Source organism: Corvus hawaiiensis, chromosome 13, assembly GCF_020740725.1.
Source record: "Corvus hawaiiensis isolate bCorHaw1 chromosome 13, bCorHaw1.pri.cur, whole genome shotgun sequence".
Classification (NCBI taxonomy): domain Eukaryota; kingdom Metazoa; phylum Chordata; class Aves; order Passeriformes; family Corvidae; genus Corvus; species Corvus hawaiiensis.
In genome coordinates this window covers 11,024,761-11,041,353 of record NC_063225.1, presented here as the reverse complement: position 1 = coordinate 11,041,353, position 16,593 = coordinate 11,024,761, and the positions used below count along the sequence as shown (strand labels likewise).

Here is a 16,593-nt window from a genome sequence, read left to right as displayed (position 1 = left end):
TACTTGAGAGGATTAACATAACCAAGTGCAGGCTTCAGTTGCTTGACTCTTTATATGTGTTGCACTTATGTAACATAATGTAGTAATAAATAATGTAGTATTGCATTAGACCATATGTTGAACATTAGCAGGAGTGATGTCACACACTAATTACCATGAACCAATGACCTATGATTTCAAATCCATTTATTTCAGAAATGTGTAAATTTAACCCTGTTTTAAGTGAGAAGGACCAAGCAGGTCCTTGGTGAGGAGGCTGGTGTGAGGTCAGGCTGGGATCTCAGTCCATAGGATGAGGATCAGCAGGGTTCCTGGGCAGGCAGAGGCCTGGCTGGGACAGAGCTGGAGACAAACACAGCTCCAGCTTAGCTCAGGCAGGGGCTGAGGGTCCAGGGCTGAGCTGAAATGCAGCCTCTGGGTCCTTGGGCTGTGAGTGGTGGTCCAAAGGGAGGCTGGGCAGGGTTGTCAAGGCCCACCAATGCACCCAGGACCCTGAGAGAACAGCCCAGTACAGAGAGCAGGAGTGGAATGGCACTTTCTCGGGGTTCCCTCCAGTGATGCACTTCCATGTTGCCCAGGAATAGCTTTGGAAGTCATTTCCAGCTGTGCTAACTCTCTTCAGAGGGTCTGGTGTGTCAGGTCATGCACAGAATCAGTGTTGGAAGAGACCCATGAGATCATCCAGTTCAACTGTGTAGCATTGTTTCAGTTTGACCAGATTTGACTTTTGCTTACCAAATGTAACATCCTTTCCAAGCTAACTTTTTAACTATCCCATCTTTGAGAACCTTCCTCAGAAGGATGGGTCAAATTTGGAACACACTGTCAGTGCCAAATTATCTCCTTTGTGCAATGCAGAGGTTACTTTAGTGTTCAGCCTTTAGATTCTGAAAGTTGTGTAACAAACCACTGTTTACAGACTATCATTCCTTATTTCTCTCCTTAGAATCAAGCACAGCATAGATATTTTTGATAAATTATTTAATATATCCACCAGGTAGTCAGGTTGAGCAGTGTTCATCCTAAAGGCTCAAAAAAACCACTTTGCAAGTGCAGTTTTTACTTATTATGCAAGACTTCTTCTGCAAGCAGAAGTGAAGAGTGGGAGAGGTGGAGATACAATCCCATGTGTTGATGGAGTGATTACTTCAGGAATTCATTTATGTTTGCTAAAAAACTTTATGCAGATTTGTCCAGGTCATTTGGAGCTCTGCTTCTCAACTGTGCACATGCTGAGGATTATGAAACCCCACTGAGTTCTCATCTTCTGAATTCCTTTTATCGTGTTTTCACTTTGGACTGCATCATGCTGAAATTTAGTGGGAATATGTTACTTCCCTAACTGCAGAGTTACCATAATGCATTTAACATGGCCTGCATATCAATTACATTCCTATAATCATGGATTAAAGAGCCTGGAATGGCACATATAAAGAAATCAAGAATTTAGTTAGGTTTTATAGGTGTGGGCTCAGAGTCAGTGAGAAATAAAAATGCATGCAGACTTGGTTTTCCTTCTCTTCCCTTCCTTGGGCAGCTGCCCAAATGTTGCATCTCTGAGTTAGAAAAAGGAGTTGGGTTTGGCTCCTGTACAGATTCCACATTCACCGAGCTGCTTTCTTCATTTAGTGAGCGCTCTCTCTGAGCTACACTGGCCACATTCATCTTTATTAGGCTGTAATGGGAGTCACTGCATGGGAAGCCTTGATCCTGAGCTCTGCATAAAACTGCAGCTTGCAGATGCTCTAATCCTACCAGCTATTAGCACAATAAATTTATAATTGATATATAGGTGTAAGTCTTCCACATCACCTACCTGAAAGCAGGAGTTATGAAATTTAATAAACTGCCTGTGTCCTTCTAGCTGTGATCTCCCTTCATTGAGTAGAACAAAATGTCCATCAGTGCTCCTGACAATTATTAGAATTGTTGTTAATGTACTATGTACTATGAGGAGTAATTCACCATCAGGGCAAGCTCTGAGACACAGTTGGCAAATTTAAAATATTTTATTGTGCTAATATTACAGTTACAAGTGATATTTTAAAGCAATTTGCCATGATAATGTCAATGCAGTGCTAAGACAAGTAGTTCCTTTTAATGCTGCTCACTGAACAGATATCAGAAGCTGATATCCACACAGATGTAGCAAAGCTTCTGAAAGACTGGCTTAATAAAAGGGAAAAAGCAAAATCAGTGTGATACAGCACAGTTGTGAGGAGAAAGATGCTCGGTGGGTTTCTGGAAGGGTGTGAGTGCCTGAGATGAAGCAGTGTTGAGTAACAGATTGCAGCCAGGACACACCAGTGACTCCACCCTGGAACTGGTGCAGTACAATTTACATCTTTTTCTTTCTAAGAGAAACAGAAACGCTATAAACATATGCAAAAATAGTTGACTGTTACCTCCAAGGCACTATTTCACCACATTTCAAGGATATTAAGGCAAACTAATCATGTCTATAATAAAGAAATGCTGTTTTTCCTCAGCAGTATACAAGGGAAGCCGCATCTTCCTGGAGGTGTATATTTGATGAACTGCAGCACTGATTATTTGATTGATTTAACTATCAGAGAGGTTATAATAATAATAAACCAATTCAAGACATCATTAACTAGCAGAGCATTTGAAATAATACAAATGAGACAATGATTCATGGGCATGTTCAGATTTATTTTTATGGACTCTTGGGGTCCTTAGGTGTTTAGCACCAGTTTACACATAATTATGGACACTTACGTAATGCTGTTTTCTAAGAGAATTTCTTGATTATAACTAGTTTGGAACCAAGCAGAAAACAAAAAGAGCATCTAGAACATCAAAAGGAAAGAAACAATATTGCCAGAAGGAGTTAGAATAATGCAAAAGTTTACAGAGAGCTCAGCATGGGTAAGAGTGGGAACTACCTCCAGCCACCAAATATTGGGCAATTAGTTACCTCAACTTTGGTTTGGAAGGCTTTGGAAAATAAATGATTCTTTGTTACGTTTCTGGTTTTGCTCCTTCACCTATGGATGTTTTTAATTATGCAAATGTGTGCCTTAATGCAACTGTGCCTTTTGTGTAGACAAATATTGGTGATATTTGTGAGTGCTTTGGATGCCCAGGGTAAAGGCTGACTTTTGAGACACATGTGAGGCTGCCACAGGATTAAAGAAATGTAATTTATAAATGCATTCATTTGATTGGTGAAACATCTGAGTTTCCATTGCAGCCTCCTGTAGTCCATATGAGTTTGTATCTGCACACTGAGGATTTGAGGATCTTTAGCATAAGCAAAGACTTTGTAATAATGGCTTCCCCATCTCTCCTTCCTTCTGACACTGTGCACATCCTTTATATCCAATGGGAAAAACTGATCTCCTGCAGAGACTTTGGAAGCCACAAAAGAGGCTCCTCTTCCTCTCCTGAGCCTCACCAGAGACCAGGTGGCCGTAATGTGGCTATTGGAGGTTTCATTCATATTTTCTACAGTTCCTCTTTTTGCTGCAACAAAGGACTTTCTTTAACTAGGCCACCCATTAATGATCAGATACTTTTATCCTTTCTTGCCAGACACAAACTCTTTTCTCCTATCCATAATATTCTTTGCCTGTTTCTGCTTCATAATCAATGTAGGCAGTTTTATTAGTTTCAGGATCTAATTTAACATCAAAAGAATCAGACCACCTCTCTGGTGTGTGAATGACTGGCAGACCAGATTCAGAGAAGACATGAGACACGTTTAGTATTTTATAGAATTAGGTTTTCTGTCTGCCAGCACTGCTGCCTTAAATGCAGGGAGAGCTAAGGGAAACCATGGTGGGTACAAAAGCAGCAGTAAAGAGTTTTTTGTGCCAGATCCCCAAAGTGTGCCTGTAAAAATATTTCCTAAGGCAGCTCTCCATCACTGCTCGTGTTAAACCTTTTAAGTCCATGTGTAATCTGGTAAATCTTATTCATCCAGATAGATGGATTTGAATGAGAACTCACCCTGGGAGGAAAGACTGGCCTGGAGAAGATAACAGTTCTTATTTGTCATCCTCTGTTATTGTAACCATATTACAGGGGATAATGAAGTGCAAGGGACAGCAATTAGTCGGTGGCAGCACAAATGATAAGCACAGCACCAGGACTTTCATATACTGTGGTGTGCAACGCAGCCTATTGATTTAACAGCAGCTTTTCTCCCTTTCACTCTCTAGTAAAAAACAGCACTGAGATTTATGTGAGCAGGACTGCTTTGGAATACAGATCAGGCTGGAGAAATGCTGGTGTGAATCTTTGGATGCTCACAGTTTAAAAAACCCCAGCCTAGGTTAATTCATAAAGTGCTTTCCAAACAGGCTGGATGCCGTGTGGTCCTCAATAGGGCTCCTTGGCTTTGTTCCTCACACCTGACTGCCAATTAATCTGCCTTTTAACTGTGCCTGCATGGAGCCCACATGCTTGGAGCCACCAGCAATGTGTGTCTCTCCAGGCCTCACCAAACTGGGTCACCCTTCAGCTATTGGTTAGTGGTAAATTATTCCCTTTGAGATTCCCAAGCCACTCCGTGGGGCTTATTGTCATGTTCTGGCACTGAGATTTTAGAACAGATTATGGGCAATCTGTCAGTTCAGGCTGTTGAAGGAGAGATGAAAAATCAGACACGTGTTGCTCTCACACACTGAGAAATTCGAACAAAGACAACAGAAAAACTATTTTTCTTCATTTATTATTCCATTATGATTTCCTATTACAATATGGCAAGTAAACCATGAAGTGCACCTTGAATAAAGGGCTCTAATGATGTATGGCACTTGGCATTATCAGAACGTTTGTGTGGATCTCAATGGAGAATAATTTCAGGTGTCTTGAGTTGGTTTTGATGTTCAGCAGCTTCTACAGACCCCAAAAATCACCTTTGTTTGGATCTAAGAACACACTTCACTTGTCAGGGTTGAGGCCAATCGGCTACAGGGTGATGATGCATTTAGATTAGTTTGTAATTAATGTTTCCTGGTACAATTTTAAACTTGAAAACGAGAATCCAGAAGAATTTACTGTTGATCTTGGAGGGGATTTTAAGTTCAGTTGAAATCATGGCCTTTGAATACAACTAGGCCACAAACATTGTAGGAATTCTTGTATGGACTTCCAGAAGTGTCCAAGGCCAGGTTGCACGGGGCTTGGAGCAACCTGGTCTAGTGGAAGGTGGAATGAGATGGTCTTGAAGGTCCCTTCCCATCCAAAGCATTCTCTATTCCTCACTCTCTAATGTTGAATTATGTAACATAATGAGTTGCAGGCTCTGCCTTGAGTAGGGTATGGCTTTTTTTGGCTTTGTCTCTGATAAATAATCATCTGCCAGTGAACATGTTTAATATTTTCACCTAATATTGTAGGTTAAAAAGAGAATTGCGTTGGAAATTTCATTCTGATAAACAAGCAGTGAGATGATAAATGCCACGAAAAACAGCTCCAGTCACTGCAATGCTTAATGTTTTCTAGTCTTGGTTTTACATCAGCTTCCAATTACAGCTACAAAGGCAGAACCCCAATGTTGATGTAATTAGAAGACCTATAAGCAAATTAAGAATTGAACACATATTTCAGAGCTTAGAATAAACAATCCTAATAACCTTTTTAGCCATTAAAGAGGCATCTTTTTTTGTTCTAAATAAAGGACGCCATTCTGGCAATGGCTGAACAAGAATGAGGAAGTTGTGGGGAGTTTGAGTTGGTGGGAGGATTTACTGTGGGGCAAGAATTCCCTCCCAGCCCTGGCCCTGGTTTAGATGGTTTCTCGTGCTGTCTGTTGGCCAGGGCAGTCACTGGATGCATCCTCAGCTCTTGGATAAAAACAGAAAACAGCCCCATGGATGCTGCACCCCCTGTGCCCTCAGGCAAGTTGCAGGAGTAATGATCCAAAAGGGTTTAGGAGTTTTATTGCAGCAGGGAGGCAGCAGGGGTCAAACCTGCACCAGAAAACCTATAACTAAGTCTGTAATTCTTTTATGGGGAAAGCTGCAGGGATTTCTGCTTGATTAAGGATTGCATGATTGAGGCCAGTGACATTAACAGGCACAATGTCCCCTCTGCATCTAAAATAGTGATCAAACTGACAGGAAAAGCCATGTGATAGCAAAATCCCAACGCTTTCTTGCTGGTAAGAGTGGCTGCAAGTTTCCCATGCTTCCCAGGCCTATAAATGGGATTTGTTTCTCTGGATTTTTTTCTGCTATTAAAAGCAGTTTTTGGAACTTCCCTGTTGTATTTAATGCATATCTTTTGCCTCTCCAGGCTCTGCACCCCCCCCAGTTTTGTTTTGAGGCTACATGATCAATAAATGTCACTGCTGAAATGCTTTGCCAGTTCAGGTATCAGAAATGAAAATAGAAGCTCCAGCTCTCTTTACTGGTCATGACAAATTGATTCTTTTTGGTCTACCTTGCATTTCTCTCACTTCATGTGTTTGAAGAGAGGGGGATTTCTCACAGCACCTGCTCCTGGGCCAGCCTGAATTACAAGACCCTTGAAAGATTTGTTATTAAATTTGTCTTGTGCTCATGTAAAATGGGAACTGGTGGGATTCTTCTAATTTGAAACCATTTGTGTTTTGGTAATTAGAAATAGTAAAACAGGGACTGTCCATGCAGAATGAACATGCATTTGTAATTACAATTTGTCCAGGAGTACTCAGGGCTGTGCAATTAGGGAGGAATTATGTTCTTAAAGGACCACTTGGGCACTTTATGGCCAAATAAAAACGTAACTATTCATAAGTACAGGTGCATATATGTTTGCTTAAAAAGAAACAACAAACAATTATTAGATCCCCAGTGGAACCATTTATTCCCTTCCCCAGGAAATAAAAGGACTGACTTGTGCTGAAGGAAGAATTTTTGTCCTTGCTGCACGAAACCTTACCAGGATTGTTTTCCAATTACTGTTTTGAGCAACAGCACAGGTTCAGGAATGGATTAATCTGAAACTTTACTTGTAGCTCCCTAAAATACATCCACAGTTTACTCTATTTTGCAGCCAGTTTTGCTGAGACACAGAAGTGCAGAGACCTTTGCCACTTGGTTTAGCTTTTTTCCCCCCAAAAGTCCATTAACAAACACTTACTGTTCTTAAGAGTTTGTGACATATATGAAATGTAGAACTTATATTTTGTCAGAGTCAGTTAATGAACTGAGTGTACATTGCTGTCTGCTGGAATCTGTCCCTTAGATTTCCAATTCCTTTCGCTTAATTTCTGCATTCTGGAAGTTTTAAAACTGTCAGAAAAGATGTTTTACCAGTCTTCACATTACGGCAGGAGCTGACCCCTACTTTCATTAAGGGGTGGAAATGGACGTCAGTTGGACTTTTTTTTCCCTCAGATCCTGTAGGAGGAGGTATGGGTGAGCAAAAGCTACCACTGCAAAAAAAAGAGAGCAGGTAAAATATATACCCACTGGAAAAAAATTAGAAGAGTTTTAGTCATCTATGCAGAACACATACAACACCTAATTAAATCAGGTTTAATTGAAATTAAAATAAACGGCCTGAATTAAGGAATGCAGCTTGTGAGGAACATTCAGCTCCCATTGTGCAGGCAGACTTTACATGAGGCATTTTTGATAAGACATTTTGGGGAGCAGAAGCTGTCACTGCGTGTTTGTACCATGAAGAAGGGCAGAGGACAGGACAGAGGTCTCCGCTCTGGCACCTGGACGTGTCCCAGCTCCTCTGCATCCCTGCTGGGTGACCTTTGGCAAGTCACATCTCATTTCTGACAGTCTCTGAAAGCATTTTGTAGTCTCCTCAGGAGTAGCAATATTTAGGAACAAAGCATTATTGTCCCAGTAATGTGTGATTTGCATGCTGCTTTATTCCACAGGATGGGGCTTAAACAAAATTTATGGGAAATGCTGTTTTGTGCTGGATCTCTGCACAGGAGTGAATCTTACCCAAGATCAATAGAGTCATTCCCCAGTCCTGTGGGTTTTATGAGTGCCACAGAATAAAGGAATCAGGTCCTTCCCCAACAAAAGCACTATGCCTCTGCACAATTGCTAAGCTTGGGAATTGGATAAAAACTAAATTCTGTTTTTCCAGTGTTTTCCGCTTCTTTGTAACCATTAATGAAATTACAGCCCTGCTAATAACAAGGTGGCATCCTGGCCATGGTAAAGGTATGTGGGAATTGTCAGCACATGCAAGTTTGAGTGAAAAAGGTGCAAGTCCTCACCTGTCGTTGTCCTGCTGACTTCATCAAGGTTATACGGTGTTTTCAGGAATGCACGGGAAGTGGTATTTTTCAAGTTATTATTTTGATTTTCCATAAGATTTGGCCACCTCTGATGGGCTGGGGGAGTCCAGCACCACTTCGGCAGAGACTGGTGGGAACAGCAACTACAACAGTGAGTGGTTTCCAACAAATCCAATGGCTCATGTAGGGTGGTGGGATCTGAGGGAGCTGCTTCCAGCCTGTCCCTGTGTATGGTTTCTCTCTTGAATGGCACATAATCCTTTGGACCCCAAACCTGAGGGATGCTGAGCCAGAAACTCAAGGGAATGAAGTAGTTTCATACAGTGTTTCAGTTATACTGGGTTGGATTTTTAAACTCATCCCAAACCTGTGCTTTAGGCAGCTGGATGGATGCAATTTATAGTTCCATGTCCTTAAATGCTGCGCATTGCGCCGCAGGTCTGCCTGGTGCTCACCTGGGCTGTTTGACACTTCCAAAACACTCACTGGAGACATGAAAATCCTTCTGCTTCTCCCTTAATGTGGTATTCCTGAGGTTAAAGAGATGTTCAAGCCTCTTCTGATCACTAAAGAGCTTGTGGAGTTTCACATAAACCAGATCTAGGTCAGTATGTCCTGGCCACATTTCAACCTGGGTAAACTACAGGGCACAGGATTGGATGTTCTCACTCATTTTCTGCTTCATCCCATTCATTCTGATGTTATCAGTAACACTCTGAGGACCAAATCTTCTGGTATCAGCTGCCTATGGTGGAACTGCATCCACTTCTACCCAAAACCAATTTGATCTCACTTCCTTATGCAAAACCTCTATTGAGAGCTCTCAATGCAGGCAAGGAAAAGAGAACCTCGACTGTGTCAGTATTTGCTCCTGTAATATATTTTGGGATGTGTGTGGGTTTATTTACAAAGCACGTGTAGTTAAATGTCATTGAAAAATATAATTAAAAATCAATTAAGAGACCATTTTAAAAATAAGAGGTTGTAAAAATGGAATTTACAATAATAACCAGACTAAGCATTTGGCATTTACATGTCTGCACCAAATAGCAATTCCCTTGTTAGTTGTGCTTGAGTGACAAGGTACTCACTTATCTCCTGGATATAAATTCCAATATTCTTGTTATTGCTAGGAAAAATAAATACCTGCATAAAGACTTCTTGCATTGCCAAGTAACACCAACTGATTAAATTCAGACAATTGTTTTTTTGTTCTTGTCTGGGCCCAGTGCCAAAATTATCCCATTGTATGAATGGCCGGATTTTGCACTCAGCTTATGCTCAGTTAATGCAAGGTAAATACTGTGCTACCAATACAAATCTAAGCACAGAGAGACATTCTGAAATGTTTTAATTTCCTAAATAAAACCTGAACATGCAGAACACATAGAAGCAAAAATGGAGGAGTATTTAGCCTATAACACAACATGATGGTGAAGGCAATTGCTGTGACTAGACCTCTCTAAAGGGGTGGACACGAGCTGTCCTTGGACCCTGTGAGGTACAGAAGTCCCTGTGATACATTTTGGCTTTCAGAACAATAACTGTCAATGTCTCCAAAAAGCCATTGGGGTGCCTATATGTACCTGTGGAATTCATGCCCACACACTCTGGATCTGGCTTTAAATGGTAGGAATTCAAGGACTGTCTTGCTGTGGGATCAAATATCCCAGATTTATAACCAAGCCTGAAGTCTTTTTCTTCGTTAATACTCATCCCCTTCCTCTTCCGTCTTCCTTGTGAACAGTTCGGGGTATTCCTGAAGTTCTTGTAAAAGAAACTGAGATTAAATATATATAAAGCATTTTAAACACCATGAGCCCATAGGAAATGCTGGAATCAGTGATGATGTTTATCTGTGATGGTTCCATGTTGAAGGGGATGGGGCAGGGTTACCCTCTGAAAGTTCTCTGCCCGTGCCTGTGTCCGCATCTCTTCTCTTCCTGGAAATTCTGAAGTGAGCGATTGGCTCTTCCCGAGCTTTGGAGTCAGCCTGGAGAGCAGGAATTCATGGCAGAGAGCAATGTGCCTCTTCCTGGGGGGGCTGGAAGGTCAGTGGTAGTTGCTTCATTGGGCCATTTCTCTCAGGTGATGGATTAAAGTGATCTGTGAAACATCCTGCACCCTCCTGTTTGATTCCATGCTGATTGGGTTCTCTCCTGTGCCTGGCTTTGGTTTCCACAATTTAGCTCTCATTCCTTGTTACATGCACAGACCAAAAAGAATCAAAGCCTCTTGAAAATCTGACATTGCAGCCCTTTAGGATTTGGATGATATGGAGAGTCTGTTTCCCCTATTTATGACTAATCAGGGGTCTCATATGTGCCACCCTGTGCTCTCATCAGTTCAAGATGCAGAAATCAGCTCCTTTCTTTCTACCATTGCATCTTTCTTTGTCTCTGAAGATCACCATTAAAATCTTACTGTAATACTCAATCTGCATTTTTCCCAGTTTTCAGATCCATGGATACACTGCAATAACACACTTACATTTGTTTTATGCGGAGAGCATACTGCAAGTATTTCATTCCATTAAGGATTTCTTCCCTCATTTTTTGGTCCCACGTTCAGCCCATTCGCAGGGGTCGTTGCCTGTGCCATCCCTGCACCCCTCCAAGCAGGCAGCACCCTGGTGTATCCCTCTCCAGATATCTTCCCTCTGATCCAGGCGATTTGTGCTCAGACTTGGAGGGAACATGGGTTTTTTGTGTTCGCATATGAACATCTGCTTTAAATTCCCAAGCCAAGAAAGACAAGAAGCAAATTAAACTATTTGTTCTTCTTTCTCTCTCTTTAATATCAAAGTCATTCCTTACATGCTCCTTAAGCTTCCACTTTTGATCAGGAGATATTAAAAATGGATCTAAACAACTCACATCTTAATCATATTCCTTTGTGAGCTGGGTAAGAGTGAAGGGAGCAGGGGAGAGAAGCCAAAGCTGCTTTGCTGCTCATGCTCAGTATCCAACCAGTATTCAACACTTAATTCCCTGCCCTGCCCTGGGAGCAGAGGGGAATCCCTGTCCCTCCTGAGCTGCCCAGTGCAGAGCACGAGGCCTCTGGAACATCCTGCAGCTTGAAATCAATCTCTGCCTGCGCTGGAGCAGCCTGGGAACAATTCCCTGCTGCTCTCTAATTTTTGCTGGAGATGTGGAAAAGGGAGTTTCGAGGATGATTCAGATATTCCTTCTTCCCCCTGGGCTTTCTTGCTATGCCAGCCCAGAAGCCAAGTCACTCTTCTGGGTGCCTCGGTTGCAAGTTCTCAAAAATCTCTTTTAGAAAATTCTATAAAATATCTTTTAGGAAAAACCAAAGAGAAGCTTGCATGTTTTCACAATCCTGCAGAGATTTTGGAAAAGATGTCCTTCACTTCAGGAGGAAAACCAATATGTTATGGTGCTATTTGGATTCAATCAGTGAAAAAATCAAAAGATAATAAAATAAGGTTTAGCATTTCACAAGAAATTGTTCATTCTACACAAACCTGATTTCATTCTGTGATGAGATCACAGATTTAGTTGCAAGTTCTATTAGAGTAGCTGTGCAAATAAAATAAATTTTTGTGACATGTTTGATTCAGTACTGCAGGATATTCTGATTAAAAAATCAGCACTATACAATTATCAACAACATGCATTAATAATTGAATACAAACTAAATGGCAGATCTCAAAAAGCAGCTGTCAATGTGGAATAAACATAAAATGTATTTCTGGTGGGTTTCTGCTATTCCACTTACTCCTATCAATATTTACATTACTGATCTAAGAGTAAATATGGAATCACTGCAGCAAAAATTTGTGAATGACAGAAGAACTGGCAGAGTGGTGGGTGCTGATGGGCACAGAGTGTTCACACAGAGCCATCTAAACCAGCTGACAAATTATTTTAGCATTTCTAGAGGAAGGTTGAAATTTGTCTCCATATTATTGGCAGCCCTGCCCATGGTAGGGGGGTTGGAATGAGAAGATGTTTAAGGTCCCTATGAACCCAAACCATTCTGTCCTTTCCAGCCCAAGGCTTTCTATAATTTCTGGGATTCTCTTATTCCCTACAAGGAGTTGTGCTTGTTTTTGTAGGCAGTGAAGGCTCTGGGGACTGAAAGATCCACATGTCAGGCAGGAGATGACAGAGTTTGCCAAGCAAAGGGATCCAAGGAAATGGGAGCTTTGTCCTTGGGCCAGGTGATTTTCTGCCCCTGAGGTTAACTGGCACAGCCTGAGCCCTGCCCATGTCCCTGAAATCCAGTGCCCCCCACACTCCAGGCTGTGCCCAGTCTCCTGCTGGGATGAGCCCTGTGTGACACCAGAGTGCTTGGGGCAGTCCCAGGCTGACCCTGGCCCCGTTCCCCGGGAGTTTTCCCACTGTAGCTGGAACTAATGAGGCCGAGGAGGCAGGAGGAGGGATGATGAGAGCAGCACTCCACACACCTGCTGTCTCCCCGCTGCCAAGAGCCTCTGCTGCTGCAGCAGAGCAGATTTCTGAGGAGAGAAGAGAGGTAGAAAAAATGTGATCCCTTTTCTGCTGATGAGGTATCTCACAGGTGAGAGGGCAGCATGAGAGGAGACTCAAATGCTTGAAGACCCCAGAAGTGCAGAAAGGAGCCCTGGATGATTTCCAGAAAAAAAAAGAATTGGCACCTCATTTCCATGTATCTGAATTCAGTTCAGTGTTCCGGTTTTAACAGAGTCAGCTTAGGTCAGTGGGAAGATTTGATTTATTTAGTGAGGTTTATAATGGGCTTTGCAATCCTGCTTGCCACAAACCCTTCCTTCTCCTGTGGCTTAAGGACACTGAGGAATGGAGACCATCATCCTTCAGGGAGACACAATTCTGAGGATTTTTTATACTTCTCCTTGTGCCAGCTCAAACTTCATGGATAAGTTAAGAGCTGCTCTTCCTTGTGCTCTCAGTTGGCCATCTATCGCTTACACTAAAAACCCTTGGAACAGGAATATTACAAAGGTTTGGGAAAGATCTCACCATGCCCTTAAAGGGGTGTAAGGTTTACTGGGCTGGAGGGGTTTTCAGCGGGCAGCCATAGAAATGGCTTTGCTTTATGGACTTCACACTCTATAAAAAGGCAACTTGCTACGCACAGTCTTAATTAGAGTGCTCTGGACTATTAAGAGGGATGTGGGAGCTTTGTCCAAGCCAGGCAGAAATCAGCCAGTGTGAATCTTACCTAGGATGCAGTTTTGGGAATAAAGTCTCTCTATTTGGACATTGTATCCAAAAAACATCTATTTGCAGTAAAGTATCAAAACAAGACATTTCAAGTCTCACACATGGCTCATACCTTTTCAGAATAGTGCAGATCTGGGAGCCTTTGAGCTCCCACAGGAGCTCAAATATCAAATAATGATATTTACGGTCATTTGTAAAGCCATTCCCTTGGATGTGTGACAGGAATGAGCCTCACATCTCTTACAGCACAAACTTCCTAAGTGAGGAACGAAGGAAGTTCACATCTTCTCGTGATTTATACACTGATTTCTGATTCCAGAGTCACATTGCTGTAGCTTGCAAGCCAGGGCATCATGACAGCAGTTCAGGCCTCCTCTTTCTGAGGACTCTGTGGGCACCTAATGAATTCACTGTGAATTTCCCGCTGTCTGTTTAAGTTTTGACCCTATATGGCAAGATTAGTCTTTGTCTCTTCTTCTACTGAGGGAGCTTAAAGCAAAGTTCCCCTGACTACTGAGGACTAAAATAGCTGAACAGGGTAAAGAAACCTTCCTCAGTGAGCTCTCTGACATCCATCCCCTCTTCACAGGTACTCTGCAGGTCAATAAAACCTCCATGAACCCAGAAACCAACCTGCCAGACAGCTTCATCCTTACATCACCTACATCCCACATTGCCTTTTGGTTTTTGATTGCTGTGGTTCCAGTCAGTCTCTCTCTAATAGGCAGACATGAAGTTGTCATCTAGAAGAAGAGGGGTTATGGGGAAAATCTGCATCTTCGAGTCACACGAACCCATCCAAATCTTTCCAAGCTCAGCCACTTCCAGTGTTAATGAGCTGCTGTGTGACACCTCACTGGCACTGTACAACATCCCATAATATGAGGAGAAAAACCTCCTTCAGCCCAGGAAAGGCCCCTGGGACCAGGCAGATAGGACCTGCTCAGCCTGTGAACCACAGCAGGACTGCAGAGGCTGCAGTTCCACCTTGCCTTGTAATATTGTAAGATTTATTTTCAGATCTTACCAGCAATTCACTGTGGGCTGTTCTCTGCTGAGCAAAATTCATCCATCAATCTCCTGGTATGGCCACATTCCAGCCTACACCGAGGTGATAGTTCACTTGTGCTAATGATCAGCCTCACATCCACATCCACATTCCGCCTTGGTCTGATTCTTCTTCTCTTATGATAATTTAATTGATTGAGCACACTGGCTTCTAGTCAAGAAGCTCTTCTCAGCTTAACTCTTGGTTTAAAAAAATCACTGCTCAACATCTCTATAATTAGAGTTGGTTGCTAAACCCTGTATCCAGGTGATTACTGGTATATGAGAGGGACATATCTTGAACTGATCAAATCAGGAATTTAAGCAAAATGCCCTTGATCCATGTTTCACAATTCATTAATATCTTCTACTTTGGGTATTTTTCCCCTTTTTTAGTGTTAAATATAGCTGGGTTAGGAAGGTTCATGTAGAATCAGGACAGTTAGGGGTAATTTTTTATTCATAACCCTGTTATTGTTTGGGGAAGCTCAGTAGGGTTCATTAATATTGCATTTCCAATGAAAAGGCACTCAAAAGCCAAACAGTTCAATTATATTCTGAGGCTGCAATGCGATATAAAAATGAGCAGTGCAGTGATGCTGTCGTGGTTTAAACCAACTGCTCCTGTCCGTAGTCAACAGCACCACTCTCCCCTTCATTCCACAGGGCAGCTGCTCCACAGTACAAACCAAATCCAAATGACTTTTTTTGAGGGGTTCATCTGGGGTTTTGTACTTGAGTCAGGTTCACTGAGAGGCTCAAGAAACAAAAGAAATCCTGAGAGTGACAGAGTCTGAATGATCCTATGTGCTGACCCTACTTCTATAAAGGTGCTTATTTGCAGGAAAGTTCCCACTGCAGGGATGGAACTGCAGCCGCTGAAGTGGGGGAGGATGTGCCAAACTCCCTGTTCTGCTTTGCATTTGCTTAATCCAGTAGGAGCATCCAGAATGTGATAATCTGCATCCAGAATATGATAATCTGCATCCAGAACTACACAGAATTATGAATTATCCCCTTCCAAATCTGACTGTTCCCCTTCAGCCTGGAGAGGAGAAGGTTCTGGGGAGATGCCATTGCAGCCTTAAAGAGGGTTATAAAAAATAGGGAAAGTCAGTTTTTACACAGTCAGATGGTGATAGGACAAGGGAGAATAGTTTTAAACTAAAAATAAAAGAGATTTAGATCAGGTGTTAAGAAGGAATTGTTCCCTGTGAAGGTGGTGAGGCCCTGGCACAGGGTGCCCAGAGAATATGTTGCTGCCCCTGGATCCCTGAAATGTCCAAGGCCAGGTTGGACACTGGGGTTTGGAGCACCGTGGGATAGTGGAAGGTGTCCCTGCCCATGGCAGGGGGTGGAAAAAGATGAGCTTTAAGGTCCCTTCCAACCCAAGCCATTTGTGATTCTGTGAGTATCCCCTACTTCTCTGAAAGAGAGTGAGAACTTGTGATTGATTCCAGTGAAAGTGAGATCATGCTTTATATGCAGAGGCCTCTGATTTTCATGATGCAATGGATCTGGTTGCTAGAAATGATGATATATAAAAATTTAATGTTTTGGAAGTTTTATTATTTTTCCTTATAGGAAACACTGACGTAAAATTTGATTTTTCTGGATTTATGGCTTGATCACTCACCCTATTAAGGTAATGATTCCAGTCTCTGACCTTGTAGGGCACCAGCTATGAAATTTGAGATGATGTCCCAAATATTTTTGCAATACAACTCTTGGCTAGTGCATGACAGGCTATTGACTGAAATACTGTCAATGCACAAATGAGATTATAACCAGAGAAGGTCTTGATTGCTTTGGTCTGTTATTCAATACCCTCCTCTCTTATAAGCAGCTGCTTGGCATTTTTTTCAGGCTAACGTAGACCTTCCTTCCCTGACAAATGACACATTACTTGATTGTATAGACAGAAGTCTTTGCTGCAGTTTTTTTTATCTTCAGAAGACTTATCTCTAACAGGACTCTTGCACTTGATGTTTGCACTGCTCGAGTCCTGTGCTCTGTAAGAGAGTCTGATCTGACCGTGATGGAAAGAGCAGGAGCAGCCTCACATCCTGCTGGGGCAGTGTTCCAAGGCTGGAGAGGGAAAGGATGGCTGGAGATCTCAGCTTTCATTTCATTTAAATG

At 42.2% G+C, this 16,593-nt stretch overlaps 1 protein-coding gene across 14 annotated transcripts in view; it reads left to right on the top strand.

Annotated features, from left to right (window-relative positions):
* Positions 1–16,593, top strand: part of MEGF11 (multiple EGF like domains 11) — a 255,759-nt gene that overhangs the window by 126,579 nt on the left and 112,587 nt on the right. For 12 of the 14 annotated variants that reach the window (XR_007206509.1, XM_048317360.1, XM_048317359.1 and 9 more), the window contains exon 7: positions 8,298–8,372. The exons of the other annotated variants lie outside the window; for them this stretch is intronic. Coding sequence is in view for 11 of the 12 variants with exons in the window: in XM_048317360.1 (XP_048173317.1) it covers positions 8,298–8,372 (75 nt within the window). In the remaining variant the exon portion in view is untranslated. The remainder of the gene's footprint in view (positions 1–8,297; positions 8,373–16,593) is intronic. 14 annotated transcript variants of the gene reach the window in all.